General features: G+C 40.4%; 1 protein-coding gene across 1 annotated transcript in view; it reads right to left on the bottom strand.

Moving 5' to 3' along the window:
• Positions 1-470: 470 nt before the first annotated feature.
• The window catches only part of LOC126252031 (cholinesterase-like), a 72,042-nt gene continuing 56,188 nt past the window's right edge, over positions 471-16,324 (bottom strand). The window contains 2 exon segments of the mRNA XM_049952817.1: positions 471-751; positions 946-1,078. Coding sequence (XP_049808774.1) covers positions 583-751; positions 946-1,078 — 302 coding nt within the window. The 3' untranslated portion in view covers positions 471-582.

The following is a 16,324-nucleotide window of genomic DNA, read 5'->3' on the forward strand; positions in this document are numbered from 1 at the left end:
ACGACATCCTAACAGTTAGTAGGTAGATGGTCAGTTGGATGATTGATTTGGGGGAGGGGACCAAACAGCAAGGTCTTCGGTCCCATAGGAGGGGGAAGGAAGCTGGCCGTGCCCAAGTAGATAGACGATTTTAGATCGCATCTGGCCATACGTGGGAGTGTAGATGTGGAGAATATACGTCTAGATAGCATTTCACGTTCCATGCATATTCATACATTGAAGGAGAGGGTAAGGCCACACTAAGAAATCGGTAAAGGATTCCCAATTATCGACTTCCCTCAGTTCCCACCCGCAGCCCAATGCCATCGACATCCATGGATCAGCATATAGTAGTGAAGAGATTTTTTTTCCTGTTCTCCTTCTCAAGACACTATAATCACAAAGACGATTTACCGTCCGTTCTCAGCAATATATAGGCGCAGTTTTCACACATTATTATAAAAGCGTCTAGTAAAACCATAAAAACACTGTTTCACATTTTTAACTGAAAGAAATAATAATTTTTTCGTTTCGTATCTTGTGAATATTATTTATCAGGCGTTTTACTGTTATTAGACACGAATACACTGTTGCATTTTCCTCTCAGAGGTCGTCAGCGTAAGGCTGCAATGGCACATTCTCATTCCAGAAATCCATCCGCTCTCCATCCTTGTTATGGGCGACAGTAAAGTTGGCCTGCATCAGCATGTAGCTGCGGGTTTCATTGTTATAGGATTCCCATACTACAGGGTCCGCCTGGGGAGTTGGATTCCTGTGAGAAAACGTATACATGTATTTATAAGGATCATAACTGTTATGTAGTGGATTTTTTCTGAGTACAGATAAAATGTTTGGCTTTTTTCTTGGACTTCATAAGCCAGTAACCAAGGTCTGTGGTACCTGTCTACAGGATTATCTAAAATTTAGCAAATAGCGATAGTGATACTGAACAAACTGTGTACATACCCATACTTCGTGAAGTTAGTCCAGTACCGAAGCATATTCCTGCGTATACGATCTTCTTCAGATTCTGGATCCAAGTTATATTCGGTATCTTTCCTCATGAACAGGAATGGTAACTCACCTGAATGGGATACACCTGGAACAAGGGATTATTTACTTTTTTCAGTTTTAAGGTATTCTGGAACGGTTATTTATCTACATGAACAATTAAATCTGTACTCCATTAGACACCTTACAGTATGAGGCAGAGGGTACTTTGTGTACTATTGTCACTTCCTCCCTTTCCTGTTGTAGTGGCGGATGATGTATGCGAACGAAGACGGATTGCTGGTATACACCTACGACCTTGTGAGCTCGTATCTCTCTATTTTTATCGTCACGGTCTTATCGTGAGATATATATGAGACGAATCAATATATTGATCGATACTTGGTCAGACTGCATGCTGTTGGAATTTTATCAGTACACCATAATGTGATACACAATGCCTCTGTTGTAGCCTCTGCAACTGGAGTTAGATGAACACATCAGTGACGCCTTCACTTTTACTAAACGAACCTGTAACGAAACGTGCTGTTCTTCTTTGGTTTGTTTCTATATCTTCAATCAATATTACCTGGTGAGGATCCCAGACTGACGAGCAATATAAAACGAGCAGGTGAACGAGAGTTTCGTAAGCTACTTTCTTTGTGAATGGCGTGCATTTCCTGAGCATTCTTCCAATGAATCTTAGTCTAGCTTCTGCCTTATCTGCTATTAACTCTATGTGGTTATTCCACTTTAAATCACACCATATGCATACTCCTAGCTATTTTACAGATGTGGTTACTCTGCAATCGTGGAATTGCAGAATACTGGCTCCTTCTGCCTACTCATCCACATTCCATAACATTTATTTATGTTGAGAGTCAACTCTAATTTCAAGCACCAAGTGTCGATCCTTTGAAGGCGTTCCTAAATTTCGTTACAATTTTCAGGCATTACAACTTCTCTGTTTGCAATAGCATCATTTGCTGACAGCCTTATGGAGCTTTGCTATTATCCACTACGCCATTTATTTTAATAACTTTTCTAATGTCTTGACCATCCTTTTTATTACTTTTAAAGTCGCCTTACATGTCTTATTTTCAAAGGCTGTAAAATACAACATAAAACCGGTATCAGAAGGTATGAAAGTACGTTACATTTTGCCATTGATTAGAGACATAGTATAAGAAGTAGCATATGCTTTTATAGCTTACCAGTGTTATGTCAATCATGTAAAATTGTTCATTAGATACATTGTATCTCGACAACATTCTCAATCAAGAGGAAAGTGCTTACTTCTACCAAGGGAGAAAATGAAAGTTAAGTGGACTAAATAATTAAGTGGCGCTGGATATGTGGTGTATGCTGCATTTGTTTGTTAACAACTGCGTTTCCATCGTTACATCATGTAAAATAATTTCATCACTAAACAATTTATGGAAAATACAATAACAATGTTTTACAAAAGGTATCTCTTTACAAAACAGTGCGTAAAAGATCTTCTGAATGGTCGAAAATAATACGCTCAGTGGTCCTGCGGTGCATGGGGACAACTGTCTCATCATCATCATCATCATCATTATCATCATTATCTCAGCCTTTCCCTACATCATGTGGGGTTGACATTGCTTTTCTGGATTCTTATCTTCCATAAATGCCTATCCAGTGGTTCTTCTCTGAGCCATCCTTTCTCCCATACGTCTGCTGCTACCTTGTCTTTACACTCAGTTTCTTAGGTCTTCAACTCTTCTCCCCACGTAGTACTCCCCTCTTCTCTGCACATGTCCATATCATCTTAGCCTACTTTCTTGGATCTTCTTTTCCATGGGCCCACTTTCACTGTTACCCTGATGTACTCATTCCTTAGTCTATCCTTTCGTGTCACCCTACTCATCCACCTTACCATCCTCATTTCCGCCACTTCCATCTTTTTCTCTTGGTCTTTTGTAATTGGCCATGTTTCTGAGCTATGCTGCATCACAAGCTTCACCATAGACTTGTAAAGCTTTCCTTTCATTCTGCAGCTAACCTTCTTATCACATAGCACTCCGCTCAGTTTCCTCCAGTTCATCCATCCATTATTTATCCTGCCCTCTATTTCGACCTCCAGTCCCCCCTCACTTTACATGTAAGAGCCTAGGTATTTAAATTTCTTGACCAGCGTCAGTTGTTCTCCTTGCAGATTAATATACAGATCTTTGGCATTCTTTGTACGCATGTACTCTATTTTCACCCTGCTAATTCTCATACCCCTTTCCTCTAGAGCTTTTGGCCACTGTTCAAGCTTGTCTTGAAGTACCTCCTGGGTGGGTTCACAGATTACAACATCATCAGCAAACATCATGCTCCAAGGTGCTTCTTTTTTCACATCTTTAACTAATACATCCATGACAAGATCAAAGGGATATGGGCTGAGAGCAGATCCTTGATGTAATCCTACACTCACTGGACATGCCTTTGTTGCACCTGCACTGTTCCTGACATGTATCATTGCACCTTCACACATCTCTTCTACCAACCTGATATATTTTTCTGGCAGTCATTTACTCCTCAGACATATCCATATCTCTTGCCTCGGCACTCTGTCATATGCCTTTTCGTGATCGATGAAGCCCATATGTAGTTTTGCTTGTACTTTTCTGCGCCTCTCCATCAGTTGCCTTAGTGCAAATATTGTGTCAGTTGTTCCTCTTCCCGGCATAAATCCACATTGTTTTTCACATACTTCAGTTTCTAGACGCAACATTTTCTCGAATGAGATTTTCACTCTGAAGCGGAGTGTGCGCTTATATGAAATTTCCTGGCAGATTAAAACTGTGTTCCGGACCGAGACTCGAACTCGGGACCTTTGCCTTTCGCGGGCAAGTGCTCTACCGACTGAGCTACCCAAGCACGACTCACGCCCCGTCCTCACAGCTTTACTTCTGCCAATACCTCGCCTCCTTCCTTCTGAGAAGTCGTGCTTGGGTAGCTAAGTCGGTAGAGCACTTGCCCGCGAAAGGCAAAGGTCCCGATTTCGAGTCTCGGTCCGGCACACAGTTTTATTCTGCCAGGAAGTTTCAACATCTTCTCAACTACCCTTTCCCAGATCTTCATTGTGTGGGACATGACTTTTATCCCTCTATAATTGGCACACTTTTGGATATCCCCTTTCCCTTTAAATATGGGAACCTGTATATTGCTTCTCCACACATTCGGGATTCTTCCTCCTTTCCAGATCTTCTGCGTTAGATCTCAGAGAATATCAGTTCCCTGTTCTCCCAGACTTTTCCATGCTTCTATTGGGATTTGGTCTGCCCCTAGGGACTTCCCATTTTTGATTTTCTTCATCGCATGTTCGATTTCTTCCCTACTTATACTTTGGATCATTCCTTCATTTATATTTCCATGCTCATACTGCTCTAGTACGTTTCCCTCGTTCAATAGCCTTTCCAAGCACTCCCACCACCTATTCAGGGTTTTCTCAAGGTCGTGTAATAATATACCAGTACCTGATCCAACCTTTATCTGCCTCATTGATGTCATGTACTTGGTTGCCTTATCTCTTGCTTTAGCGATTCGTAGGAGCTGCCTTCCGTCCTGTCTATTAACAAACAATATCACAAGAGCCCATCAGAAGTTCATAGAAAAACATTTTATAAGAATTTACAACGTCTAGAAATACCAGTTGGGGCACATAGCATTCACTTATATGGTGCAGGTGGCGCCCATTCATTGCTATTTCCGCCAGAACCCCATACATCAGTTCCATCAATAGCATATGCCAACCATGCCAGATAGCCTTATCGTCATTCCGTAACCCCAAACATCAGTTTTACTAAAGCATCATCCAAAATACAGTCATGTAAAAACCAGTGGAACATTACTTACACTCCTGGAAATTGAAATAAGAACACCGTGAATTCATTGTCCCAGGAAGGGGAAACTTTATTGACACATTCCTGGGGTCAGATACATCACATGATCACACTGACAGAACCACAGGCACATAAACACAGGCAACAGAGCATGCACAATGTCGGCACTAGTACAGTGTATATCCACCTTTCGCAGCAATGCAGGCTGCTATTCGCCCATGGAGACGATCGTAGAGATGCTGGATGTAGTCCTGTGGAACGGCTTGCCATGCCATTTCCACCTGGCGCCTCAGTTGGACCAACGTTCGTGCTGGACGTGCAGACCGCGTGAGACGACGCTTCATCCAGTCCCAAACATGCTCAATGGGGGACAGATCCGGAGATCTTGCTGGCCAGGGTAGTTGACTTACACCTTCTAGAGCACGTTGGGTGGCACGGGATACATGCGGACGTGCATTGTCCTGTTGGAACAGCAAGTTCCCTTGCCGGTCTAGGAATGGTAGAACGATGAGTTCGATGACGGTTTGGATGTACCGTGCACTATTCAGTGTCCCCTCGACGATCACCAGTGGTGTACGGCCAGTGTAGGAGATCGCTCCCCACACCATGATGCCGGGTGTTGGCCCTGTGTGCCTCGGTCGTATGCAGTCCTGATTGTGGCGCTCACCTGCACGGCGCCAAACACGCATACGACCATCATTGGCACCAAGGCAGAAGCGACTCTCATCGCTGAAGACGACACGTCTCCATTCGTCCCTCCATTCACGCCTGTCGCGACACCACTGGAGGCGGGCTGCACGATGTTGGGGCGTGAGCGGAAGACGGCCTAACGGTGTGCGGGACCGTAGCCCAGCTTCATGGAGACGGTTGCGAATGGTCCTCGCCGATACCCCAGGAGCAACAGTGTCCCTAATTTGCTGGGAAGTGGCGGTGCGGTCCCCTACGGCACTGCGTAGGATCCTACTGTCTTGGCGTGCATCCGTGCGTCGCTGCGGTCCGGTCCCAGGTCGACGGGCACGTGCACCTTCCGCCGACCACTGGCGACAACATCGATATACTGTGGAGACCTCACGCCCCACGTGTTGAGCAATTCGGCGGTACGTCCACCCGGCCTCCCGCATGCCCACTATACGCCCTCGCTCAAAGTCCGTCAACTGCACATACGGTTCACGTCCACGCTGTCGCGGCATGCTACCAGTGTTAAAGACTGCGATGGAGCTCCGTATGCCACGGCAAACTGGCTGACACTGACGGTGGCGGTGCACAAATGCTGCGCAGCTAGCGCCATTCGACGGCCAACACCGCGGTTCCTGGTGTGTCCGCTGTGCCGTGCGTGTGATCATTGCTTGTACAGCCCTCTCGCAGTGTCCGGAGCAAGTATGGTGGGTCTGACACACCGGTGTCAATGTGTTCTTTTTTCCATTTCCAGGAGTGTATATTGTGAACAGTAATGGTCCTATAACACACTTTGGGGTATACACAAGGATACTTTTATGCATGAAGATTTTTCTACGTACTAAAGATTTGCTGTTCACAGAGCCTTAGAACAAACTGAATCGTGATGCTAAAGAGATTTGGAAACAACAGTATAAGTTCAAATTACAAAATGAATTTAAAATGAAAATTTTATATATGATACTAATTTTCTCAGCCAACGTCGATTTTGTACAGTTTTGTGTTCAGCATCAAACATGAGGGTTGTTTTTAGTAACACCTATAATCTTTAATTGTAGTGACGATTACTATTAATATTATTCTTCTTTGTTGGGGGTACTGAGTAATTCGCTCGTCGATAAAAAAATTCTCACATTTTTAGACGTGATTTTACACCTACAAAACACAATCTACATCGACCAAAAGTTAAGACTTCTTTTAAAATAAGTGAGTGAGATGAAGATAATGGAGTTTCTGGTGATCTTTGTCGAATGTTTCATGTTTTTGTGTATGTGATTTGCGATGAAAAATGTAGGTGAAGCTATACTCATTGAAATGGTAATTTGACAGTGACAATGTTTAAGAGTATGTATTCGTGTGGAAGAAGCAGGGCTAAACCCCGTTAATGGCGCCCTGAATTAAGTTTTCGGTGGTGGCCTAGACCATATGAAGGGAGAATGGTCTCTTAAGGCGAAAGTAGATTTAAATACCAACTTGTCTAATTCGATCTTGTGCTCTGTATCTTATGACTTTGTCCCGATATCGTTCTGGACTTAGACCTCGACGTTGATCTCGACCTAGATTTCGACCTCCACGTTAATCTCGACCTGGACTTCTACCTCGACCTCTATGGAACGTCAAAAACTAATATTCTGTTTACGTCTCGTCAACGTCGAGATAATTACAGATGGAGTGCAATCTTAGCTTTAACAGCTGCGCCATAGTCCAGTTGCAAGAAGCATACAACCCCAAAACCAGGTAATTTCAGGGAAAAAACAACGTTGTAGAGGGCTAAGATAGATCAAAGCCAGATAAGATTGTCATCCAGGATAAGCGCGTCAGACTAGGTCTAATATCCATCATGAATCCTCAAAGGTAAATCATACGTGTTCTGGCATTAAAGAAGCTGTTTATTTAAGGGATAACGTTTATGAAAAACCCACACTATTTAAAAATTTGCACCAAATCCACAACTTTGAAGATACAGGAAAGAAATTTTGTACCAATTTTATCGAATTTAAAAAAAAAATATTTTCAAAAAACAATCGAATAGAAGAATTTTAATAATTTTCTAATTATAATTCTGCAAGTACAATATACAATTAACGCAAAATTCCAGACACTTTGCCCCAGACCTCAGCCTACACCCATAACTTCAAAATTTAACATTTATTGGGTTTACAGAAATCAATGTACAAAATTTTATAATTCAAACCTTCATAGATTTTGAGAAAAGTGACATAACTTTAAAAAACATAATTTTCAAGAAATGCAATTTAAAGTTCAACCTAATATTGTTTCTTATGTCACATCTTCAGAAGGCCCCAGAGTTGTGTACCAGGTCCTTTTCTCCATCAAGGCTTCTCTTCTGGTTTCTTATTTCTACCTTGTTACCTTTGACAGATCTTCAACTGGCTTTTCTGTTGCAGAGAGGCATTATAATGTATTTTTTTCAAGATGTCTTGAATGAAATTTCCGAGCTTAAATCTCATTCTCTCTAGTACCTTCATCTTCCCTATGTTCCCACCATTAAATACAAGAACTGCATCATAAGTTGCAATTCTGACACTTGTAGCAGATGAAAAAGTATGACTTTAGGAAATCATTTCCATTTGGGTGAATTTAGAGATTCATTTGGATTCTGGATGTTGCTATGAACACACTTTTTTAGAAGTTCAAGATCGGCCAGAGACCTGTAAGTTGGCTTGACAACACCCAGGATACAATTTGGAAGCCTCTCCTTGTGAAAGTAGGAGTTGGTATCCCTCTGAACCCATAGGTATTTACACCAATTAATGTGGCACATACGATGAAATGAAATGTTCATCTGTTGACATCATGTGGAGATATGTAGCTTATACTGCAGGTTAGCTAGTTTTCTATAGACTCTTTGCGACCAATTCTCCATTAGCAGTACACAGCAAAACAAGAATTGCTTCTTCATAAACAAAGCAGCTGATTTGTTATTGTTTCTAAGATATGGAACAAAGTCACAGATTACCTGTAAAATCAAAGAGTATACGTCACAGCCTTGTAGATGTATCCCATGCAAGTTTGCCTGAAAGTAATCTATGGAACTGTTGGTCACCAAGGTAGTTTTGATGTGTTGCTCAAAAAGTGGGCATTACAGGGAGGTCATGACACACATTTAATTATTTATCAGGCAGTTTGGGTGCGATTTCATCATTGATACTATAGGAAGGTATTGTGCAGGAGTCCTAATAAATAAAAACAGATTTAAAATTGATATTTTCGGTCAAAAATTTAATGAAGATCTACCCAGAAATAAAACTGGCGACAGGCTTGCATTTCTTAACATCACTCGACCTTTAAGAGGAAACTGATATCAGAATATCTGAAATGGCGAAGGTTTCATAGCATAGGTGAGTTACAATTCTTTGGCTTCGCAGTTAAAACAAAAGCACCATCCTGAGCAGACCACCCACAACTATAAAATCTCTCAAGTCATGCATCTTGTACACACATTTACAGTCTAAGTGAACTACATCTCGTGCAAGATTTTGAACTAGAATGACTCATTGTTTTCACGAACATTCATACTATACAGTCAGTGAGCACAAATATGCCTGACTACTCAGTGTGTTTAATGCACTTTGGGGATATTCGAATTTGTTCTTGTATGATAATCATGTCGGGATTCTTGTGGCGCAGTAGTTAGCACACTGGACTCGCATTCAGGAGGACGATGACTCAAACCCGCGCCCGGCCATCTTGATTAAGGTTTTACGTGATGTTCCTAAATCGCTTCAGGTAAATGCCAGGATGGTTCTTGTGAAAGGGCATGGCCGACTTCCTTCCCCATTCTACCCTTATCCGATGGGACCGATGACTTCCCTGTTTGGTCCTTTCAAAAATGTTCAAATTTGTGTGAAATCTTACGGGACTTAACTGCCAAGGTCATCAGTCCCTAAGCTTACACACTACTTAACCTAAATGATCCTAAGGACAAACACACACACCCATGCCCAAGGGAGGACTCGAACCTGCGCAGGGACCATTGGTCCTTTCTTCCAAATCAATCAAACAACCTTGTCGACGTTGCACTCTGGTAACAGTATTTGTTTCTGTATTCGTAGCCTTCTTACAGAAAAGATGCGAGTGATACTGTTGAACATCTCTATAAAGATAACAAAGTTGCCAGACATCTCCATACAGTGTTTTAATTTCGCAGGCAGCACAGCAAACAGCAAGAACGAACAGATTGCAAGAATCTCATGACGTTTTATTACAACAGCTTATACTCTCAACGCTTTTATACGAAAGCTAGACTTACTCTATTACCTAGGGGATCGTAAGTCAGTAATCACGTAGTTAAGTATAAAACAATATATCTAAACGAGAGAGGCACCACAGACAAGGAAAGAGACTGATCTACAATGGCCTGCGTCACGTTCATAGACAAGATGGCCGCCGAGTGAGATCTCAGGTATTTTCTTGGTCCACTAAAACAACTTATTTAAGAGGAAATAGTGTCAAATTTAAATTTTCTTTGTTTCGTATATTTGCTGCAGTGTCCGTTCTTGTCATACAACTGAATGTTAGCGTCCCAGCAGTGCTTATTCTTGAAAAATCTTCGTGCTATCTGAAGTCCCGACAATCGCGACATAACCCGAAATTTTGCGTGACATAAACACAAAAAATCCTATTCAAGTTTTCTTGATAGAGCAAAATTCGTTTAAGAAAGTCAGCTACTAGTTTCAACAGTGTCTATTGTCGCAATAAAATTATAACTAAACGTTTGTAAATCCTATTTCACAAACACATTTCGTATTGTTTACTAGTTAGACGCGATCTAGGCCAAAATTTTCCTAGTTATAGACATTTGAAAACCTGTCCAAACTCGTCTGATAACATAAATTCTCTAAAAGCAAAGTAATTACTAATTCATTCTTCTGTCATTGTATCTCTAAATCAGTACAAAAAGAACAACAACCGCCCATAAGACCTTTGTGTCGTTTTTTTTTTATGTGCAGCTAATCTCGCACCCTTGCCAAATTTACAACATTCTTTAAACTTAATTATTCTTTTGAAACTGACCATGAGTGAGAAATGTGGGAGATCTTATATGGTAGTGAGTAGAGGGATTTGTTGCCAGTCTTGTAGGAAATATTTTCACTGGGGGATATGCAGAGGGGAGAATCTTGGGAGAACAGAAAAGGCTCTCTCCTGGAACTGCAGAGTATGCAGTAGGAACATTTTGATTGTGGAACAGGAAAGGAAAATCCATGCCCTGCAGGCACAGTTGGAGGAAGCAAGGAAGGAACTGATATGGATCAAGGGAGGAGGGTGGTTGGGAACTGGTAACTGGTAGGAGGATAGGAAGAAAGAGAACGCGATCTGATAGATTTATCATTAACACCAAAAACAGGTATCTTCCACTGCCAGGGTTGAGTGGAGAAGAGCCTCAGGTAGAACGAGGAGCAAGAGATGTGCAGCACACTTCAGCCAAGGCCAAGACGCCTAGGAATATACAAAATGTTAGGAAGAAGAAAGTGCTGCTGCTAGGTAGTAGCCATGGGTGAGGTGTAGGTGCTCACTTACAGGAAAGTTTAGGGGCTATGTACCAGGCCACCAGTATCTTGAAGCCTAATGCAGGGCTAAGTCATGTGATAGAGTAGGGTCTTTATGTAAGGACTTCACAAAAGAGGACCATGTAGTGATAGTGGGTGGGACGGGAAACAGTTTGGACAGGAATAGGGCATATAAAATAGGTGGTGACTTGGACAAGGTAGCGTCCCTGACTCATGGCACCAATGTATACTTTGGCGAGCTGATCCAGCGTCACGATCGACCACACCTTGATGGAGTTGTGAGGTGAGTCAATGTGAGGTTAGAGATGACTCTGAGAGCTGCCAACTTTGCTCATGTTTCTCTGGTGCCTGTTGGGACTATCAACAGATGGAGTTTCACTAGGCATGTCCTACACCTAAACAGGACTGGAAAGGGAAGACTGGTACAGCTGATTCATGAAAGTATAGAGGGTGGATCTTTTGTCATGGGTAAGAGAAGTAGGTCTTTTTTAGGATAAATCCAGACAACAGGTTACCCTGTCTAAAGAGTATCTCCAGCAGTTTAAAAAATACTGAAACAACCACTCAAAAGAAAGATTTTAGTACTTCAAATATCCCACATATCAGATGTAACAAAGAAAAACAAACCATTGATAAAATACAATTGTTAGAAGTTGAAGTCCAATCTTTGAACTGCACAGTAGTTTGTGTTACTGAGCACTGGTGTAGAGACACAGAAATCCAACATGCAGTATTACCATTGTATGAAGTCCCAAACTCTTACTGCAGAACTACTTCAAGGGGTGGAGGATCATGCATTTATATCAGAAAAGGAACACAGTTCAAATCAAGACATGAGCTCAGTAAAGTAAGTGAAGACAGACACTTTGAAATATCAGCTATTGAATTAACAGGTCTTGATATCACCAAGAAATTAATCATTTTGTTTGTGTATAGATCTCCCAGTGGTAGCGTGGACACTTTTTTCAATACATAAACAGAAGTTCTAGACAAAGTCTCAAGTGCAAAGGTCAGCATAATTCTGTGTGGGACATGAACATCATCACTAATATCATAAATGAATCCAGCAGCACCCTCATAAATATCCTTCCAAGTTTTGGCATGTCCCTATTGGTCAATAGTGCAACAAGGGTTACTACAATGATTTCATCAGTAATTGACCATGTGGCCACTAATATGGACAGGGAAAAATGTGATGTAGCTGTAAAAGATCTCGGACTATGAGACCATCTCTGTCAACTAACAACAGTAAAATCAGGCATCGAATCATTCCCTAAACTACATGCCAACAAATGACATCTACCAGAAATCAAAATATAAGATTTTTCAGAATAACTAGAAAAAAAAACAAAGCTGGGATAAGGAAACCAATGTGAATATGAAATTTTCTAAATTCTCCACATTATTTAAGTTGAACTTTGAAAAGGCATTTCCAAAAGTATGCATCTCTGTATGAACTTCACACAAAACAGATGAATAACAGTAGGTACTAAGAAGTCCTCCCAAACACTTAAATGCCTCAGTTCCATGAAAAAGAGTCACAATCATACAGAATTTTTAAATTTCTATGATAGCTACAAAAAGATCTATAGGAAGGTGCTGATTGCTGCAAAAAAGACATTTAATGACAAAATAATATATAATGCAGAGAATAAAAGCAAAGTAGTCTGGGATGTTATAAAAAAGGAAATGGGGAGAGGCAAACAAATGCAGAATAACATACTGCTAAGGGAGGGGGATAAGGTAATAAATGATCCACAACACTTAGCGAACTATCTAAATTAGCATTTTTCAAGTATTGCAGGGAAGTTGCAGCAAAATTTCCCCAAAACAAATCTAACACCTGTAAATAATATTGCACTAAATACAATGATGTTACTTCCAACCACAGAGATTGAAGTCAATAAAACTGTTCAAAAACTAAAAAATAAAAAGTCAGTATGCATAAATGAAGTACCAATGTGTGTACTAAAACAACACATAGAGATTATACAAGGCCCCTTAACAAACATAATAAATGAACCCTTCACATCAGGGACATTTCCAGAGCAGTTAAAACAGGCAAGAGTTGTACCTTTGCTTAAGAAATGTAATGGAGAAGACATAGAGAGTTACCAGCCCATTTCCCTGCTGTCACCATGCTCAAAAAGAATAGAAGCAATTATGAAAGACAGATTAATGAATTACCTGAATAAATACAGTCTTTTAAATGAATCACAGTTTGGTTTCTGAACTGACAAAAATACAGAGACAGCCATAATATAATTGACAAAAGTTGTACTTGATGGTCTTGATAAAGATGAATTGGTCACAGGCGTATTTTTGGATCTTTGTAAAGCCTTTGATACAGTCGACCACAAGATTCTATTAAATAAATTACAAGCATTAGGAATAAGAGGGGTAGCTAATGACTGGTTTTGATCATACCTGTCAGATAGGGTACAATGAGTAGAGATAAAACATACTTCAAATAGATCTAAACATTCAGTAAAAGACTTAACAGAACCAAAATACATTAATATAGGCGCAAGGTAGCATATTAGGACCAGTACTATTCCTCATATACATCAATGACTTTCCCAGTAGTGTTACTCATGGTGAAAAAATTCTCTTTGCTGATGACAGCAATATTATAGTCACTGAGAAAACAAGAGAACTCCTCGCAGAAAAATCAAAGGAAACTCTCAAGGAAGTTTATGATTAGTCAACAAGCAATAAAGTGACATTGAACATAAAGAAAATTAATGCCATGAATTTCAGTTTGAAGAGGGAAAATAACAATGTTAAATTAAGTATAGATGGCACCTCTATAGTCTGTGTTGCAAATGCAAAATTTGTAGGAATGAATATTGATTCTCAGTTAAGTGGTGTGAACACACAAAGGTACTTGCAAACAGGATGTCATAGCATGTTATGCCCTTAGAATCCTATCATCAGTGTGTATCATGCAGTGTCTTCTAGTTACATACTATACACATGTACACTCAATTCTTAGCTATGGCTTTCTGTTTTGGGGAACAAATACACAAAATATGAACACAGTTTTCAAACTTCAGAAAAGAGCCATAAGAATAACAACCAAAAATAGTAGTCGAGCTCATTGTAACGATCTGTTCAAAACACTGGGGATTTTAACTGCACCATGTGAATACATTTACCAGTCAGTTGTACACATCAAAAATATCATTGGTAATTTCTGCACAGACAGCTCTGTCCATGACCATTGAACAAGAGCTAGATTCAACTTACATTTACCAAGAAAAAATAAACATAAAACTCAAAACAGCATTTTCTACCAAGGAATAAAACTGTACAATAAATTACCAAAAGAGATTAAAGAAATTGCAAAACTACACTTATTTAAATAGGGAGCTAAAAATACCTGTTACAATACATCTTATACATTGAAGGGTTACTTAGATAAAACAGTGTAGGGGTTTGGTAAAAAAAGTTATACAAATAAATTATAATAATCATTATGAAACATCAAACTTTCCGCAGAACACCTTCACACTATGTTTTTTCCTTCTTTTTTCCTCTTCTATAAATACTTACCCCCAAGCTATGCATAGCACAACACTAACACCTCTTTCTCTTTCTGAGCTCAACATCTCACTCATTGTAGAGGGACTGATTCAGTTTTTCAGGGTAGCAGATGGGAAGTTGTGGTACAGAAAATGGCCCAGAGCTCACCGGTGCGTGTAGTGAGTGAACTGTTTCAAAAAAATGTGTGTATAGTGTGTGAAGTGACTGATAGATATGAGTGAACAGTGTCACATTACATTATTTAACAAGTTATTTGTAAAAAAAGTATTGTATACCAGGAGGGAATCTAATGATTGTCTCTAATTACAAGTCTGTAAAAGTATGTGTATACAAAATAGCTTATTTTAAATTGGTCTAAACTTGTAAATACTTTGACATGCTCTATATCGTTGTAAAAAGAGATCTACAGATAAATGAAGCTACAACCATTACTACTAATGTTGAGAGGGATCATGCGTGACAATGACGATGTGATGAGATTTCAAGCCGGCCAGAGTGGCCGAGCGGTTCTAGGCGCTTCAGTCTGGAACCGCGCGACCGCTACGGTCGCAGGTTCGAATCCTGCCTCGGGCATGGATGTGTGTGATGTCCTTAGGTTAGTTAGGTTTAAGTAGTTCTAAGTTCTAGGGGACTGATGACCTCAGCTGTTAAGTCCCATAGTGCTCAGAGCCATTTGAACCATTTTGAGATATTGCAATAAAAAGAATCACACTGCAAGGAGAACAATGGAGCTAAGATAGGAAAGCAGACATCGATAAATTTGTTGCTCCTGACAAGTTTGGAAATTCCTACAGGCTGAGTTAGATGTCACACAAAATTATTTCTTTGGAAGTGAAACTCACAACGAGTAGGAAAACATATTAGGTAACGATACTGAGGACATGTGAACTACATACTGAATGACCGAAACGTATAAAGGAATACGGCGGCAGAACAAAAACTAATTAATTGCGAGAACAGTGGCTGCCTGTCCTCGACGGTACCCAAAAACTTTATTGGCAAATGATGAGGAACGTACGTGTAATTTCGAGTGAGCGCCTCATGTGGGCAGAAATTCCTATCGCCTGCCGAAGCAAGACTTCTACGTGCCTCTGTGCCCTCCAAAAGTTTTGGCATATATCTCCGCAAGATGTGAAACGTAAACTTGTGTATCATTTTTCCTGCCTAAACTCCACTACTACGATATAAGACAGTACAACACGACTATTGGAAACCGTAGACTGCAGGTGGGCAACCAACAACCAGAGGGCTGGATCCAGCCCACGATTTGTTGCAGTTCGGCCCGCGGAAGAAATTCGTGCGAGTGAGAGCCAGATACTCCAATTGTACGCCATCGACGACGTATCTTTGGATATTTTCGTGACACTCTGCTCACTTAGCGTTTGCAGCTCATGACGCAGACCGTTACAAATTCTGCTTACTCTGCGTATGCCAATTCGCTGTCACTGGATTTGAGCAATGAAGAGAAACACGTTTCCAGTATGAGCAGAAACAACATATGGCTATGCGATTAGTCATCAAAAGTATTTTTGGATAAATATTTAAAAAAATATGCTTGCTAATAGTGTTCGTGTATCTTTACACACTAAATTTCAAACACTTGACTGACTTCCTTGCAGCCAAAAATCGCGAAGTTACTCCTAATTCCTTGCCCAATGGAATTACGTGTCTCACTGTCGTACTTCGCTTTACTATCCTGTCTTGTATTAAATCAGTAAATAATTTATGTCCACTGTTTACGTACTA

This window comes from Schistocerca nitens, chromosome 4 (assembly GCF_023898315.1).
Source record: "Schistocerca nitens isolate TAMUIC-IGC-003100 chromosome 4, iqSchNite1.1, whole genome shotgun sequence".
NCBI lineage: Eukaryota > Metazoa > Arthropoda > Insecta > Orthoptera > Acrididae > Schistocerca > Schistocerca nitens.